The following is a 16,424-nucleotide window of genomic DNA, read 5'->3' as shown; positions in this document are numbered from 1 at the left end:
TAGTATATAAGGGGATAATCTACACTAGCTTGCGTAAGCATGTAAGCAAAGGTCAATCGGCACAAAAGCCTACCCCCGCTGTCCAATTTTCATTGGCTAGCTAAGCATGCTTTTCCATCGACCTTTTTGTTCTCATACATTTACTGGAACAAAAAATTTTCTTTGCTGTGCCATATTTTTTGCCATTAGTTCGTTCGCAATTGATTGTCGTTTTAATAAACCTTATCCTCTTCGTTGTAGTTGAATCTCTCCGAGAAGCCAATCAGGAGTCGAGGTACATCCTCTACTCACCCCATTTGTTGGTTCGTTATCATGATTCAATCATGCCTATACATTTCAGGAAATGGATAGTCTCAAAACTTTGAACAAAAGTGCGAGCGATTCGGTCGAACTGACCAAATTGGTGTCAAAACGCTGGAACGTTGATTTCAATTCTCGCAGTCGTATTGGACTGACTTCTAATGGACCGTGTGATCAGTCACTTCAGCCTATAGGTTTCAGCGACCGTACATTCCCTCACTCTGAGACTCGTGAACAGGATCCGCAGCTGAAGATTAAGCGAAGCTGGGATGTTGCTTTGGGTCCTCTTCGCCAAATCCCCATGAACCTCTTTATCATGTGGATGACAGGAAACTCAATTTCAATTTTCCCGATAATTATGGTTTATATGATGTTCACGCGGCCCCTGCAAGTGCTCTTCTCAATGCAAACAAGTATTCAGAGTGTTTTGTTGCTTTAAAGTTTTCGAGCATTCATAGTGGAAATATAAGTTGTGAGATTTCAATCTGCTCAATATCAACATATTATTTGGTGATCCAGATTACTTCTAGGTCTTTCTTTGTCATATTTTTGGTTTTACCATGGTTAAGTTGTCTGAGCTTCTCCACTTTCTACGTAGCAAACCCTAAAACAGTTTTCCTTGCCCTATTCTAGCGCTCCAAATGATCGAAGGCGAACAGGCCCCAATCCAGTGTCTGGTTTTTATTTTGGGGAATCTCTTAATGGTTGCAATGGCCATATATAAATGCCACAATATGGGTCTTCTCCCAACATATGCTTCTGACTGGTTGTCATTCATTCAGCCATCTCAGGCAAGCAGTTTCTCCACTTTTTGTGATGCTATTTCCACCTACTTAAATCCCAGTTTACTGTTACCACTTTGCCTATTGGAGTCCTTTTTTTTCATTTTAGCGAGCAGAATGGTCAGTGGGAGGCTTTATTTGGTGATAATTTTAATGTTACATTGTTCGCGACCTGCACCACTAACAATAAATCCTGGTCGTTATCTTTCGTGTGACGGTGATTCTTTCAAGCCTTCGTAAAGGAGCGTTTTGAGAGCATTATGGTAACCACTATGGGTACCTAACCTCAAACACGGCACTCGCATCTTAATAGGACTGTAGTCACCAGCTTTTTATCACGAAACCTAAGGCTATGCACAAACTGTTTATAGGTTGAAAATTTCTCATTTGTCAAGGGATCCTTTTGTGACAGAGTCTCACCCACGGCCAAAGTTAGGCATGGAATTGGTACCTGTTTTGTTATCACGTTCCTCTTAGTAGAGGGTGAAATGGCTGAATTGGTCGTACAAAGCGTGGGGGTCTGCTCTCACAAGCATTGCCAGCGACTCGGCGAAATTCCAGTGCGGGCGTAAGGTCAGGATCATTGGACGTTTGCGGAGCCTCCCAGTTGCAGAAAGCGACTGCCTCTGCGGTCAGATAAGTGCTGGAAACGAGTAGGACAAGCGTGAAATAGGTCTGCATCAATTTACTGCCCTGCGTTAGTCACATTTTGTCCCCCAGCAATACGAGCCTCATTTTGATAGGGGAAAAAAATCCCAATCGCCTATCGAGCTTAGCAGATCCGTTTACCGCTATGCAATGGCTATTTTATGCTCTGGTTAGACTGGATCTGATTAAGGAGTACACTCAAAGTGTGACTCGAATAATAATAATAACGATAGAAAAGGTGGGCGTGCATCCCCAACAAACCCTCCCTCGGAAAAGAAGTAGTAACTCGTCTCCGATGGACAAAAGGTGGTAATCAGCTCGCTGGGAGATTTCTCCACGGTGGATATTATTAGGCGCTGGTTTGATGCAGGAGTAGTTCAGACCAGGTGAATATGATCGCCTTCTGGGCCAACATGATTCTCACTTTGCTACCAGGTCCAGCAAATGATGTCGATCGGCAAGGCAAATTTATTCGTACTCATTCCTCACCGAGATTTTTTGCTCCCATTTCCTTGTTCCGACCTTGCGGCTGTATTTGCCGCCTTCCATCCCATCTGTACCCTAGGAAATGAATAACCTTCCGTGATGACATGGATTGCTAAGATCCGAAGATCTCAAGACACCACAACGTCACACGGAATGCTAGACCAATTATTTCATCCAAAGACATTTAGGAATACGTTGCGTGACAAATATTCTCTAAGGCGGTATGGGGAGCGACTCGTTATTGCCATATGGAATGGCTGGAAGGCTGTAAAAACAGTCGGAGGGTCAGTTCGGAGAGCATAAGTGTAACCTGCGGACTCTGAAGTTTTCGATTAGTTCAACAAAAAACCCAGTCGTTACACGTCCCCTTCCTCTTTTGTACGTCACACCAACCCTTTCTGACTCAGCCATCGCGAGGTAAAGGTTGCCTCAAAGCCTCAAAGGCAGGTATTAATTTCTCAAGTAGGCGCGGAAACGCTTGATTACCAAATTCAATGTCGCATTTCGGCGGTCCCATTTTATCACCAGTTTTGTCCTACTTGTGACCTGTGGTGCGGGAAGGGGGGTACGCTGGCTTCACACTGCCCAAGTCTGGACGTTGCTCCACAAATGCGCCTCACATGCTAATCACCATTCGTAGGAGCACTTGCCCAGAAGTAGAGCCAGTAAATTTAAGACAAAGTCTATGATAGCATCAAGGAGATTGGATTCTGGCAAGCATCAGTCTCCCTTTGCCTTTTCATCCTCATTTCAGTGCTGCCATTCCATTTATCAGAGTTTGGGAAAGTGGAGGTGGTATCCGTTATTCACACAGTATACGTACTTCGAAATAAGTACCGTAGATGGTTTGATAATGTATTTTTCAGATCATTCAGTCTCAACATCACCACCTTTCCTAAAAGCTCATTTGTGAAAAACAAAACCAGGAATAATCCCTAAAGATAGGTCTCCCTTTATCCTTTCCTTTAAGAGCGTGTACAGATTCAATTGTCCCTAGCAGAAGCATCAGTTTAGGACATTTAGAGTGGGCAATCACAAAAATCGGCACATTTGTCCTGTGAGAGTGGGAAGAAATAATAGACGCGAAATCCCACATCCGCGAAACTATCTTACAATATGTTCTTTGTTACATGACTTTGGTTTTAGGCAAGTGCCCTTACGGCTAGCTATGGACACGCGTTATGGACACCACAGTCCCCTCCCCTGAACCCAGCTCCCATACAGGAGGAAACTCCAGAACCATCAGAACTGCCATGAGGGTTTAGTGACGCTTATGTCAAGTATTTTTGCATTTGCATGAAAATTCGATGACTAACATGGATGATTTGTAAGTGGTGATCGTAAACCACCGATTACTTCGTGAGGGCTGACGCGGAAGGTCGACCAAGAGGAGTGCCGAGACGATGTTCAAAAAGGCGAAGGACTATGTAGTACTTTGCAGGTTTCTCTGATTGTCGATGTTGGCAAAGGACCAATTTGGGCCTCCACCACTGTACCTTCGCAGGGTAAGCTGGGCTCCGAACCATGACGGTAGTCCCAAACCCTGCTGTTTGCCGACTATGTATATTCTGATCATGTATTACGTCTCTTTTCGTCTTTAGTCTCCGTGGTTGTATGCTGATTATAATGTAAGACTAGTTGCCCGGTATGTAAGCACAGTGCTCCAAATAATACTGTCAATTTAAAAGTTAGGCGTTTTGCAACCGGAACCAAGAGTGGCACAAGTAGCTACAGTTCCATTTCACAAAAGTGAGTAATAGGACGTTAAGGCATTATGAAGCCACAAACATTTTGTAAGCATTAAACTAATCAAGATTTGCAGTTCAAAACATTTCAGGATATAATTATAACATACCCATCAATGTCGTATGTGTACAGAAAGTCTATTTACACTTTTCTGAGTAGTATTACTAAAGACATGCTTTTATGATTTTTGCAAATAAATTTTTTTGTCATTGACAAATTTTCGGTTTTCGTTTCTAAGAAGGATACAAAAACTTTTCTGAGTAACATGATCTTTGTAAATGTAACCACCATCTGAACTAAATTTCCGCACACGACCCTAGTTTAGCCTAACCAATAGGATCATCGCAAGTCCTTGCTTCTGTAGCCTATATTGGCACCCTGTACAAGCCCGTACTTCCACCATCATGGACTTTAACGAAGAGTTTCAGGAAACAGTCGCCAATTCGGTCTTTCCTACCTTTGATCTCCTTGAGGATGCTATTAAAAGGTTTACAAAGGTAGCGTTTTGTTACCAGTTACTTCTTGATTAGATTACTGGGAACCAATTCGCCTTAAAGAAGAAAGTGCGTCATAGGACTGGTGCTCCAATGAGGGAAGCCCATAAATTCCGATATGCTTTTTTCAAATGTATTTGTTCGTTTTCCACTGAGTGCGAAGCGTTCTTCAATGTCGCTTCAAAGGGACAGACTTTGCGTATTACCCAGTTCTACATGGTGCATAATCATGCTGTCGTGTATAATCCTGCCTTCAAACAACACGGTGTCGATGGTATTGCTTGAATACGTCTTGTTTGACTTTTAGACGACGATGGCTACGACGTTAGGTGTGATCTTACCGGCCAATTTGAAGAGTTGTTCCCCGTTAAATCCTTCAACACTTTTGATGAGTTTCTCGGGAAGTTACATGAGTTCCAAGATGTAAGCAGTATTACTGTAATTATGGTTTCGTAGGCCACGGGGTGTATTTTTGTTAAAAGAAATGCTGACCGATATCCCCCAGAAGCCATCGATAAGCAGCATCTTGTATATAAGGCCGTCAAAATGGAATGTGTTCACTACGGCCATCGGCAAGATTCAAAGAAACAAACACACACCAATTTGAGGTTACTACTTATTAAATTGAGATATTTTGTAGGATAAGTTGCAAAATTGGATGTCGCTGCTGCATTCATGTATCCACATACAAAGGTCGTGTTACAATTGGAAAGTACTTTATGAAACACAACCACCCTGTTCCAATAGAAGAAGCCATTCAGTATCCTCAAACAACGCATTTATCTGCCAATGATGATTCACGTAGGCTTTTAAAGTACTGCTCATTGACTACTTCTAGATTATAACGTTGTCTACGATGTGACCACCCAATTTGTTGAAATATTTTCTTCTGGTCGGTTTCCCACCTATCAAGATTTCTTAGTTAGGCTGGAAGAGTTTCAACGGGTAATGATTCTGCTTGCTTTATCTAATTAGAGGCAATTGTAGGAAACAGGGTGCTTATACAGTAAACGCATGTCGAACATGTGGCCAGCGGAGGCGAAGGATAAAGAGCACCTGGTTTATAAATTCGTCATTTTCGATTGCGTTCATTTTGGCTACACGAGAGACAATAGTCGACGCAGATCAACACAAAGGAGAGCTGGGTTTTGGTTTGTCCCGCTGTACTTAAGCTAATCACGCCCTTATAGTTTCCGTGGTAAGGTCGGTTGCAAGTCAACCATGCGAATATCCACCATCAAGGGTTATGTGGAGATTGTAACTTACGAGATGCGGCACAACCACCCAGCCTCTCAAGAGGCTTCAGATGAATACCAGCCACAAACTTGGCTCCTCTCGGGTATTAATGTCGGCGACGATGATAAGGCTTTCAAACGAAGACGGAGATCGAAGAAGCAAGTTCTTGCCGATGCCGCAGTTGCGCAAGCGGCGGTCGCAACAATGCAGAAGACCGACATCATATCAGATCAGCTGGCAAGGTTGAGAGAGGTGGCGCTGGCGGCGCCTCAAGACAAACTGGAGGTCTTCTGTAGTCAGTTATCTGAATTTGAGACGCGCTGGCGACAACAGTTGATGGTAGCGTACCAAGAGCAGCAACAGCAGGACCCCTCACAGCCCCAGCCGGAGGAGCTTCCCGACCCCAATGCCTCACCTCCAATCATTCCTGTCAGTGCAGGCATCAAGCTGGAGACACTGTAGCTTCATTGCCCGTCCGGAGTACGGATTGTACATTTAGGGCTTATGTAAATTTATGCGTATTCCTGCGGACAATCCATGGAAAAACCAAATTATTCTGGCTTTATGACATCTATTTTTTGTACATAAGCTGTTACTCCTATGAAAACATAAACGACTCATTAAATGCAACTTATTTTTGATTTCACATCGTTTGGTGTCTGACACACTCTTGGGGTAGTGGGTGTCGTTAGCTACTTGTTGGGTATCGGATTGGTGGGATTTCAGTCGGATGATTGATGGTGAAAGCAATGCTGAGGAGGCACCGTTGTGTGCACTTATGCTGCCTCGAGGTGGCACCGTTCCCACGGTGATTGGGGGCGTCAGGTGCGTAGTTTGAGAGGTTACACTCACAGTGGCATAATAAGGAAGTGAGGTGACAGTGGCCTCATGTGAACGTAATTTCGCCTCATTTTCTGCAGACTACTGAGGAAAAAGGGTCTAAAAATGAATAACATTAAATTTCAGAGTGAGTGATTTATAAGTACCAAAAATTTGGCAAATCTGCAAAAAAAATTCAGCAACTTCTCGAAAACAGTGCAAATTTTGGCAAGACATCCACTAAATAATGTGGGGGAAAATGGTGGATTGCATAGAAATCATGTATATATTGAATGTGCAGCGTCCGAAGACTTCCCTGAAGACGAAAGAAGGCATAATACTCAAGTAGAATATTATTATAGACGGACAGGTGGACTTTGAGCTACTGACATGGCTCAGAGCTTAACCCATCCGGGAGAGATGCAGTGGCAGTGCCGCTAAGGGGCCCGTAACCAAAATCGAGATCTAAAGAAGCCGGTAAAGTATAACACAGCCCGTCGCTCTCCTATGTCAGCCTCCCGCGTCAGCCATCAAAACGCAATCAGTGTGGTAAGAAAAACACCCACGATGTGACCGTGCCCATCATCGAAATGGCATGCAATTGCAGGCATGCTTGACCATAGCGTCACTGAGCCCTCCCGGTAATTCAACTGAATATGGAGTTTCGTTCTATATGCGAGCTGGGTTCGAGGACGCGGGACTGTAGAGGCCATCGCGCGTGTCCACAGCTAGTCGTAGGAACATCGGCCCGAAAGCGAGCATTTGGCAAAGGGCGAAGTTTACCTTAGTTCCGCGGGGGTTGGGTCCCACGCCTAATCCTCCTTTCCACTTTGTTCTCAATTCACTGTTGCCCACCCATGTCTACCTGGGTTTTATCCAGCTGGTAGGAGAGTGGATAAGGTGTCGCATGTTCACGTATTTGATATCTTTATACAAGAATGGAAAACATCTCCGTAACGAACTTTTCCAGATGCTTCATTATTGTGGAACACTGGACTGAGGTAGTTGCCAATTCGTTTGTTAAAGGTAGCCACAGATTCTGCCATGGGGATCGTATGCCCTTCTTCCATCATGCTAGGGTTTATAACCCAAGCTGTATAAATCAGGGTAAATGCCCTCTAATGTGGGGTTCGCTTTCCGCTGCCACCAATGTAGTTCCCTAAGACTTTCCTAGGGACAAAAGAAGACATTATACTCGGATAGAATATGTGCATTCAAAGTAGAATAGGGCCTAGCACTAATGAAATGGCCCGGAGGCCAGACCACCCGGCGAAGGTACGAGAGCGGACCACCTAAGTGACCTGTTGCCAATACCGGGAGTTAAACAAACGATTAAATTATTATAGTGTGTATGCATGTCATTAACATGGTGGCATGACATTCCGTTCAAGTTAGCAGTTTGCTAGTTACTCTGTACGTTAACTGCGTGTCTTCCTCCGGCCTCGAGGTGTTGATTGTGCTTTCATTGATGACTCAAGGAGCTAAACCTAGCGACTCTGATCCAAACGAGCAAAAGTCATGACTTCAATAAGGACACCAAACGTAAAGTTCCCATTAGACAATTTCTGTGGATAGGCTCATATCACAAGGGTTATCGATGCAGCGTTCACCTTCGACAACCATCTCAATCTTGTGTACAGCAAAACATAAAGTAACAATTGGAGCGATATTAATATGAAGGATTTCAAACTTTCGAGAAGAAGATGCTTTTTGTATTAATGTAGAGATGCTTAAAAATGTGTGAATTAAATTATTCCTCGTCCACAGCCTTAGTTACAATACGTTGGTTGTTTGTTTAGCTCTTCGTTTTGACTAGGATCCACTTAGGTGCTCCGCCAATGCATTTCTGTCATGCGGCCTGGCCTCCAGCCCATACCGGCAGCCACGAGCCCTTCCATATGCCGGCAACACATATGCCGTCCGAGTGTTGCGATTCCTTTCCTCTTTAAAGAAGTAATTAGGCTCTACAGTAGCTGCTAAACGAAGCCCAGGGGGCTAAAGACATCGAGCTCTGAGGGGCTGCTTTAAATTGCACATTTTATTAGACGCCAATTATGAAGGATAAATAGTCGCAGTTAAAGCGATTTTACTATGAAATGCACTAGGGGTGGAACATAAACCCACTCAAAACGCTATAAAGTTAAGTAAGTGCAATGTGGTTTACAAAGAGCACAAGTTTGTTTATGAAACAAAATAGTTGAAATGCTTAACTGAAAGTGAGGCCAGATGTTTTGCCCTTGATGGGACCTAATCCTATGATCTTTGGTCCACTTTTACGCCAGTTCTTAGAAGCACAGAATACGTTGTGGTGGCCAAGAGGAGCCTTGGAGATGTCGACTAAGATTAGGGGAAGCAGGCAGCAATCTTTGGTGTACCCTTTCGTTGATACCATTAGTCCGCCATCTTTTTAGTACAACTAGTAGAATTTCCTATAAGTTGCTGAGTCCTAACAAGTCCTTATAGGTGGCTTAGAGTGCGTGTGTGGCATGAACTTTAATGCGTTTTTAAAGATATGTAAACTACCAGCCTACATCAATCCACAATAAACCAAAAGAGGCACAAACATGTTATCGGTAATTTCCAGTTTTAGGGGTTTGTTCATGCAGTTAGGATAAATATAAGGCGATTTTTAAGGCAGTCAAAATGGCATTATCTTCAAGCTTTTGATTTAGAATCAAACCAGCATTTGCCTTTTTTCACATTTCACACATTTTGTTCTGCAACTTAAATTTAGCCAAACTACAAATTTAATTTTGTCTAGCATTAATTCACCTCAAAAAGTCAATATATAAGTGAATTTACGTATTTATCTCTTGTTTAAACAATTATTGACCTTTAAGATTATAAATTAGCGCCTGAAGCCCCGCATTATTTGGTGTTGCGAATGTCCTCAGTAGATCAAAATGATAGGAGAATCACTTTTATTTCACAGTATCTCTATTCGTCTCTTAAACTGAAAGAGGAACAATGGACGCGATTCTGTGAATCTGAGAGTGGGAAAAATATTTTAGGCGAATTCATTGAATCCCAAATTCCACTAGCCTTGTTTTTCACGCTTAATCCCAATGGCAGCCTCTCTGCCACCAAGTCTTTTTCTGTCAAAGGAAGAACTAAAACATGTTTCTTTGTTAACACTCTATGCAACTCTGTCGAGAAGACCCCTCTCTCACATGTGGATATTTTATGTGGTGACATACAACCTAATTTCCTAAGAGGAGTATCTTCCTATCTTCAGAGAGTAATAAAATTTCACATATACATTTCATAGGTTCTGCTACCAGTATTTATAGGATATGCTAAGCGAACTAATGTGCTGGGGGCTCTTTCCGATGAGCTCATTTCTCTCACCAAAGTTCTCAAACGAAAAGCCAACTATATTGAGGGCAAAGTCGATGGAATTACATGTTTACCCCTGTTTAATGTCAAGGACTTTGAACAGTAGCTATATGACTTATTCTTAACGGTCATAGATCGTCGATTTTTAATATTGAAACCATAATTTTTGAGTGGTCTCAGATCATTCATGCTAGTGCACACCAGGAGCGAATGCCCACTGAGAGTTTGCAAATAACCTCATCACCAAGAACAGAAATTGAATTTTGGGCCAAAAGAAAAGAAGATTTGACTAGAATTTGTTCAGTCTTAACCTCGAAAGCCACAAAACAGATTATGAACTTGCTTCAACATTTTGGAAGCAGATATTCACTGACAGTAAATAATATAGTAAATACTATCAATGACGGTAAGAGTCTGAGAAAGCCTGCTTGTATACTTTATAGAAATCCATATTTATTAAAAAACCGCAATATTTTCCGCTTAGCTGTCTTCGAAGCCGAAGAAATGCATATGTATTTGAAACCATTGGAAAAAATTTTTCAACACATTGAGGAGCTCGAATTTGATAAGATATCCATGTACTTCGGACCTCTGTTTCATGTATTGGCTTTGAGTTGGTCAAAATCAAAGGTTTTTCGGAATCCACCACGTTTCATTTTACTTTTACAAAAAATATCCAGTGCCCTCATTGTTCAGGTACCTATCAATCATGTATAGATGTAATTCATTCCGGAAAAAAACAGACAAAGCAATATTTGGATTCCACGGAACTACTTAAAGGTGAACCCCAAGAATCGATTGAAAAGGTGGCTTTTGCTTTGAAAGTGCTAAAAACATTCGTGAAACAGTTCAAACTCTTCCGCACCCAGCTTCCAGCATATTTTGCAAAGGAGGGTATACCAGTTGTGCCCTGGGAATTCAAAACCCGGCTTCCTTTTTCATTGCTCGTAGAGGCAAACAGGCAGCTTCTCAAAATTAAGGTACACAAGTTAATGTACAGTCAGAATAAATATTTTAAAACTTTAAATTCTGCATAAATAGTTAGGATTACCACTCATAACAAATCACGAGTTCAAAGTTTCTCATTCCAGGCTATTTTGAGCGCAGCAATCGACTTTGCCGAGCTCGAAAGATGCATAATCGGCGGTGTAATGGGTGCCTACTTGAGTTCCCAAGTTTCCGCAATTTTCGATGAGTTTGCCGATAACTTCAAGGTGAATTGGATCATCATTGATAGTTCCACTTTCTGAAAAACTTACTTCGATTATCGCTACTTCTAGGAGTTTTCTCAGCGTGATTATGATTGTTTGGACTTGGAATCGAGTGAATTTAAGCAGGAATTAAACGACATTTCGGCCAAATTTGACGACTACGAACAGCGCTTGGGAAGTGTGTTTTGCCAAGCCTTGAATGATTGTCCGACGGTCCAGCACGCTTCGAAGGTACCACCTAATTCTAATAAATAAACTTTCGTACTTTATAAGCTGTTGAGTATGTTAGGTGGTCGCCTTGAGCGGCCCATAATCAAGCCAATGATCGAACCATTTTACGACAGCATGCTGCAGATGGTTGAAGAGGAGCTTTTGCATGTGAAGAGGATTGTTAAGGAAAGTATGGTTGACAAATCCATCGAATGCGATAGAGGTATGCTTCCACTGATATTTCTCTCGATTCTCTCAATCGAGGCGTCCCTCATTCTTGAAGATTAATTATCTAGTGCTGTTATTTATCAGGGTTACTTTTACGGTCTGGCGTAATGCTATGTAGGAGTGCAATGGTCTAAACCGAGTTTTTTTCTCAGGTTCTTTAAAACCCATGGCAAGCCCCCAACAATCGACTCGTTTGCCATCAAATGCATCAGAAAATGAAGGTAAATGAACAGTCCTGTGACTGGACTATTGTAGCGATGCTTGTCCACCAAACGAAAGCCATGACGCCAATCTTCAGATACGTCAAATTTGTTTAGTCGTAAAATAACTTTTCTTTTTCTCCTCCACAAGTATATTTTTCAATAAATGTGCCTATCTGCCTCGTTAACACCCCCAAAAGGCAGCAGTTTTAGCCTTGTAAACTGCATTAAAGGGCTGCTTTTGGTTTGGACCTGCCTGCTGTTAAAGTCATCTCCTACCTACCAAAAGTGTGTAACGTGTAGATGACAATGGCGTTTGGCTGTTTTCCCGTACTACTTCTAACATCCGTAGGCAAAAGTCACGAAGATCAAACTCACAGTAAACATGTTTAGGAGTTGACTAAGCAAGAACATGTACCGTTCGACGGCTCTGAATGCTCCCGGTACCTTTTCTTCAACTAACTTGACATCGAAGTTGGGTAAATCTTTTCCTTTCAAGGTGCGCCCCATTCTGTTGAGAGCAGCCGACGACCATCCGAAACGGCAAAAGGCTGTGGCGATGGGAGCAAAGGTATGTTCACGGAAAGGCACATTCACTCCTTTGGTTTTTTTCATATTCCCTGTGATTATGGCAATCATAAAGTAAATTATGCTTAGTTTTTAGTAATTCAGTATTCACTTTATTTATCCCTCTGGCTACGATTTGATCAAAATGGAACCAACTGCTATACCTCAACGGTTCAAACTGTAGTTCGTGTCATTTCGGGGTTATGATAAGTCATGTTTTTGCCGGCATTTCACCACTTTCAGATAAGATGTAGCCTATTAAGAGCGTTGGAAGGCCAAGGTGCTCCCTTTCCCACGTTACCTTTGAGATAGACAAGTCTAGGTCAAGGCCGTTACGCTTAATTGTTTTTGAATCCTGTGAGAGTGTTTCTTGTTACATCGTAGAATTTTAGGGAACAACAGATCCTCTGGACAAGTAAATAGGTGATATCTAGATAATAGTGTTCACGAGTTGTCAAATCAAATAATAAACAAGTCCTGTCCAATGGAAGTAGCATATGAAATCACCCTAAGCGATTCGTTGTAAGGGATTAATTAGATGTGTATATGTCACCCCATAACTTCCCTAAAGGTAAAAGAAGACGTGATACTTGGGCATAATATGTATTGTCGACATGCGGAAGCGGTTTGGGTTACTGGCATAGCGCAGAGGCCAGTCCACCCGGTGAAGGTACAATGGTGGGGCCTCCAAGTGGCCTCTTTACCAAAACCGAGTGTCAAACAAACAACTAACCTATCGCATTCCTCCTCTTCCCGTTTGATCGTCGCCCTCTTGGTCCCCTTGGTCAACCTCCCGCGTCAGTTATAGCAAAGTAATCGTCACTATAAGAAAAACGGTAACCTCGAACCAACTGCGCCATTTATCAAATACCCATACAACTGGGAAGATATATGATTACAACTGGATTTTAAGTTTCATTCCCTATGGAAAGTGTATTGGAGGAAAGGAAAATGTGCTGACCATCATGCATATCAATCAGTAGTCTTTAGGATACCGGTCTAAAGGCAGAGTCAAACAATAAAGGACGGGATTGAAGGTAGTTCCGTGGAATAGGGTTTCTCGCCTACTCCTCCCTTCCACGTTGTTCCCACTTCAGAGCTGCCCAGCCATACTATCTAGGTTCCGTGCAGCTTGTAAAGAAGTGGAGGAGGTTTCGCCCGTTCACTTGATCGACATCTTCGTGCAGCTACGGTAGACAACTCATTATGAGCTTTTCTAGGTGGTTCACGGCCACCTCTAGTATCGCTTCAGTTGCTAATGGCATTCCTGTGGAAAACGGGAGTGAGGTAGTTATCAAAGTTCGACGTCATTTTCAGTCCTTCTGTCGTGAACCGTCACCGATTCTTCCATCCGCAGCATGAAACCTTCTTTCGTTACGCTAAGATTTATCAACTAGCAGTTAAAATCGGAATGGTTATCTTTTAAGATCGGGCTTGCTCTTATCTGCCACCAATAAAACGCTCCAGGACTTCCATGAACGTAAACAAAGACATAATGCTGGGGCAGAACATATATTGTCGACGTAGGGCAGGGCTCGGGGCTGCTGGCATGGCCCAAAGGCCAGGCCGACTGTGAGAGGTGCACTGGCAAAGCCCTTAAGCGGCTTGTCACCAAAACTGAAAGCTAAAGTAATAAGTAATCTATCACAGCAGTGTCATCCGTGTCAAGTGAGGACATTATTTATTCGGTGAATCAATTCACTTGATGCTCACGTCTTCAGACTTCACCATCCTACCAATCCCCAGCCTTTAAAAAGTGCAATGTTCCCGGTTCATATAAACCGTTGAAACTTTCGTTGGTGCAACTGCCTACCTCGCATTATAAAGTATAAAGTGATACGGACAAATACACACTATATCTTGATTAAGCATACACACAAGGAGATAAGCATAAAATCTTTTTAAACGTATCTTTTCCATTAAGATACACCTAGATCAGCTACCAGTGCAAGAACACTCGACTCTTCGATGTGTGCCGAAGACATTAGATGTAAGCCCAAACATCATTTGTTACTTTAACTTCTGTATAACACGGTCTCTGCACTAAAGGTAAATAAAATCGGTTGACATGTCTTTTGGCCATGCAGAGAACCGTTTAGCTTTACTGAATAGAGGTTTTTAATAACAGGACTACTGCCATTACTAGAGATCCTTGGTCACACCATATCTTTTGAAACATGGGCTTTTACATCATTCTTTCACAACATCATCTTCTACACACGAACTATCCACACCCGAGATTAATGTATGCGAACTCCTCAATGCATTACTGCCTGTATTTTCACACCAGCCACTCGAAAGAGGAGCATATTAACTCCTGCACTGACCACGGGACTGGCAAAAATTATCAAACGACCGAAACGTTCGACCTCGCTCGGCGTGGCAAACACAGGTAGGCTTGGAGCTCGGACCTAACGTCATCGCTAACAGGTGGCTCACTCTTCAACACTTTTATTCGTCGTTCACCTTCCTTTATTGTACTCAGTCGTTATTTGATGCACCAACACAAACACCTCACTTTATAACAGTATTTAATCAAGAATATTGGCTTTCTATCAAGACACGCCTCGATCTGCAAAAAGTACTGGAGGAGCAGTTGAATCTGCGGTAATTGCGGATGCTAATAGAGGTACGTAGTGGTCGATAGTTGTCTGGATCACTTTTTCCTTTCCCTTCGAATTCTTCAGAGTATATCAGAGTTTGAATGGTTTGAAGAGTTTGCCGTCGTAAAATTTCAGCAGTTTTCGAGGTTATCTAGCTGTTTAATGACTTAAGTTACTTGTATTCTTATTTTTGTACCCTAAAAGTGGTGTATCAGTGGCCAACAGGTTGTTGCTTTCAGTATATTCAAATGCTTATTTCTCTAAATCTTCATAGTCTTCATGAAACACTTTACCTAGGTACTCCACAGCCATTGAAAGGTATTAGGCCATCGAGACGTTCACCTTTACCAGTGGCAGCAAATCCAGGTAAGCAGTATTTGTCCTCTTCGCGCTAGAATTACCAACGGGGTGTTGTAAGGCACAGGAGTTTCGAATTTATGTAGCTTCAAGGTCGACAAGGGATTCTTGAGGCACAAGTCAAGAGGTTACATACTACTATCAAGGAGGTTAAATCAAGGGGACAAAAATGGCTAGCCTTGTCAAGCATACAATTGAAAAATGTACTGACGTAGTTATAACCTTCTATGCGATATAATGAATATGAAAAATGGCGGTTTAAATAGTTTATTTCTCATCTACTTTGCAACGCACCTCGAGGCACACCTCCTAGTTGATCCTTCAGCCGGCTGATATGATGTTCAAGGGGGTGCATCGCACGCGACCTGCAGGTTCACGCCCACCGATGAGCATTCCAACGGGCCGCGTCACAGACCCATTTCCATAGTCATGTAACAGCGACTAATTAAAAGATTATGATAAATCCAATGACATGGTAACTTTGCCAATGAGATTTGTTGAGTAAGTTCAGTGAAGACGTATTACAGTGGACACTTGGGAAGTGGTGATTACATATTAGTTATAAAGTTTGCAGAAAAAAACTTGTTCATCTCGTTAAGATACTCCCAGAATAGCGAAGAATGCTACAACAGTGCCTGAATCACCAGTGAATGCTCGTAAAAGTTGTAAGTGCATGGCTGATCGGGTATTTAACCCCGTCCGGTTCTGTTACGCTATTACCCCACTTGTCCATCTTCATCCTCTCAGCCCAGACAAGTAATGCGGCTGTGATAAAGCGCCCCAACACTCCTCAGAGACGAGCAAACCCCGCATGCAGTCTGACAGCTCCACTGGGCTGTAAGAATATGCCTCCAGTGGCTGGGCGCTTGATGTGGTCCTCAGAAATCTACCGACGTCTGGACGCCTCTAAAGCTATTCTTAATGGGATAGAACATCCGTGAGCTCTCCCCTTCCTTCTCCCTCCCATTGATAATGAGGATGGTCACGTTTCAAGAGACCGCCGTAAAGTAGAGACAATTTATGCTGAAACCCTTGATAACGCTGCTTATCTACCTATTTGACTCTTTGCGACGGGCAAGTACTTAAAACTACCTCAAAACTCACCAGTTTTACTTTGGTGAGTTTGAGAACTAAAAATTACACGATTAAATCATTCTGAAGGGATAATGACTGATTTCAGAGAATAATGCATTTTCCAAAT

At 42.5% G+C, this 16,424-nt stretch overlaps 3 protein-coding genes across 3 annotated transcripts; all 3 read left to right on the top strand. All coding sequences in view use genetic code 11, as the record gives it.

The window, feature by feature from the left end:
* Window positions 1-343: 343 nt before the first annotated feature.
* EGR_02813 (Transmembrane protein 85) lies at window positions 344-1,322 on the top strand (the record flags this gene model as incomplete). Its single annotated transcript, XM_024492062.1, has 3 exons — window positions 344-713; window positions 934-1,098; window positions 1,192-1,322. The coding sequence occupies 3 exons, from the start codon at window positions 344-346 to the stop codon at window positions 1,320-1,322; spliced, it is 666 nt and encodes a 221-aa protein (XP_024353556.1).
* A 3,044-nt stretch (window positions 1,323-4,366) lies between these two features.
* EGR_02812 (hypothetical protein) lies at window positions 4,367-6,154 on the top strand (the record flags this gene model as incomplete). Its single annotated transcript, XM_024492061.1, has 7 exons — window positions 4,367-4,459; window positions 4,493-4,730; window positions 4,764-4,879; window positions 4,913-5,064; window positions 5,097-5,257; window positions 5,295-5,401; window positions 5,660-6,154. 7 exons carry the CDS (start codon window positions 4,367-4,369, stop codon window positions 6,152-6,154), a joined length of 1,362 nt encoding a protein of 453 aa, XP_024353555.1.
* Window positions 6,155-6,422: 268 nt separating this feature from the next.
* Window positions 6,423-13,625, top strand: EGR_02811 (Dynein heavy chain 9, axonemal; the record flags this gene model as incomplete). The annotated part of the gene is made up of 6 exons (XM_024492060.1): window positions 6,423-6,500; window positions 10,939-11,061; window positions 11,128-11,289; window positions 12,196-12,267; window positions 13,361-13,455; window positions 13,505-13,625. The coding sequence occupies 6 exons, from the start codon at window positions 6,423-6,425 to the stop codon at window positions 13,623-13,625; spliced, it is 651 nt and encodes a 216-aa protein (XP_024353554.1).
* Window positions 13,626-16,424: the final 2,799 nt, after the last annotated feature.

The sequence above is a fragment of the Echinococcus granulosus genome (assembly GCF_000524195.1).
Source record: "Echinococcus granulosus chromosome Unknown EG_S00013, whole genome shotgun sequence".
NCBI classification, from domain to species: Eukaryota; Metazoa; Platyhelminthes; class Cestoda; order Cyclophyllidea; family Taeniidae; genus Echinococcus; species Echinococcus granulosus.
Note: the sequence above shows the minus strand (reverse complement) of the source record. Positions and strands in the feature narration are given on the sequence as shown.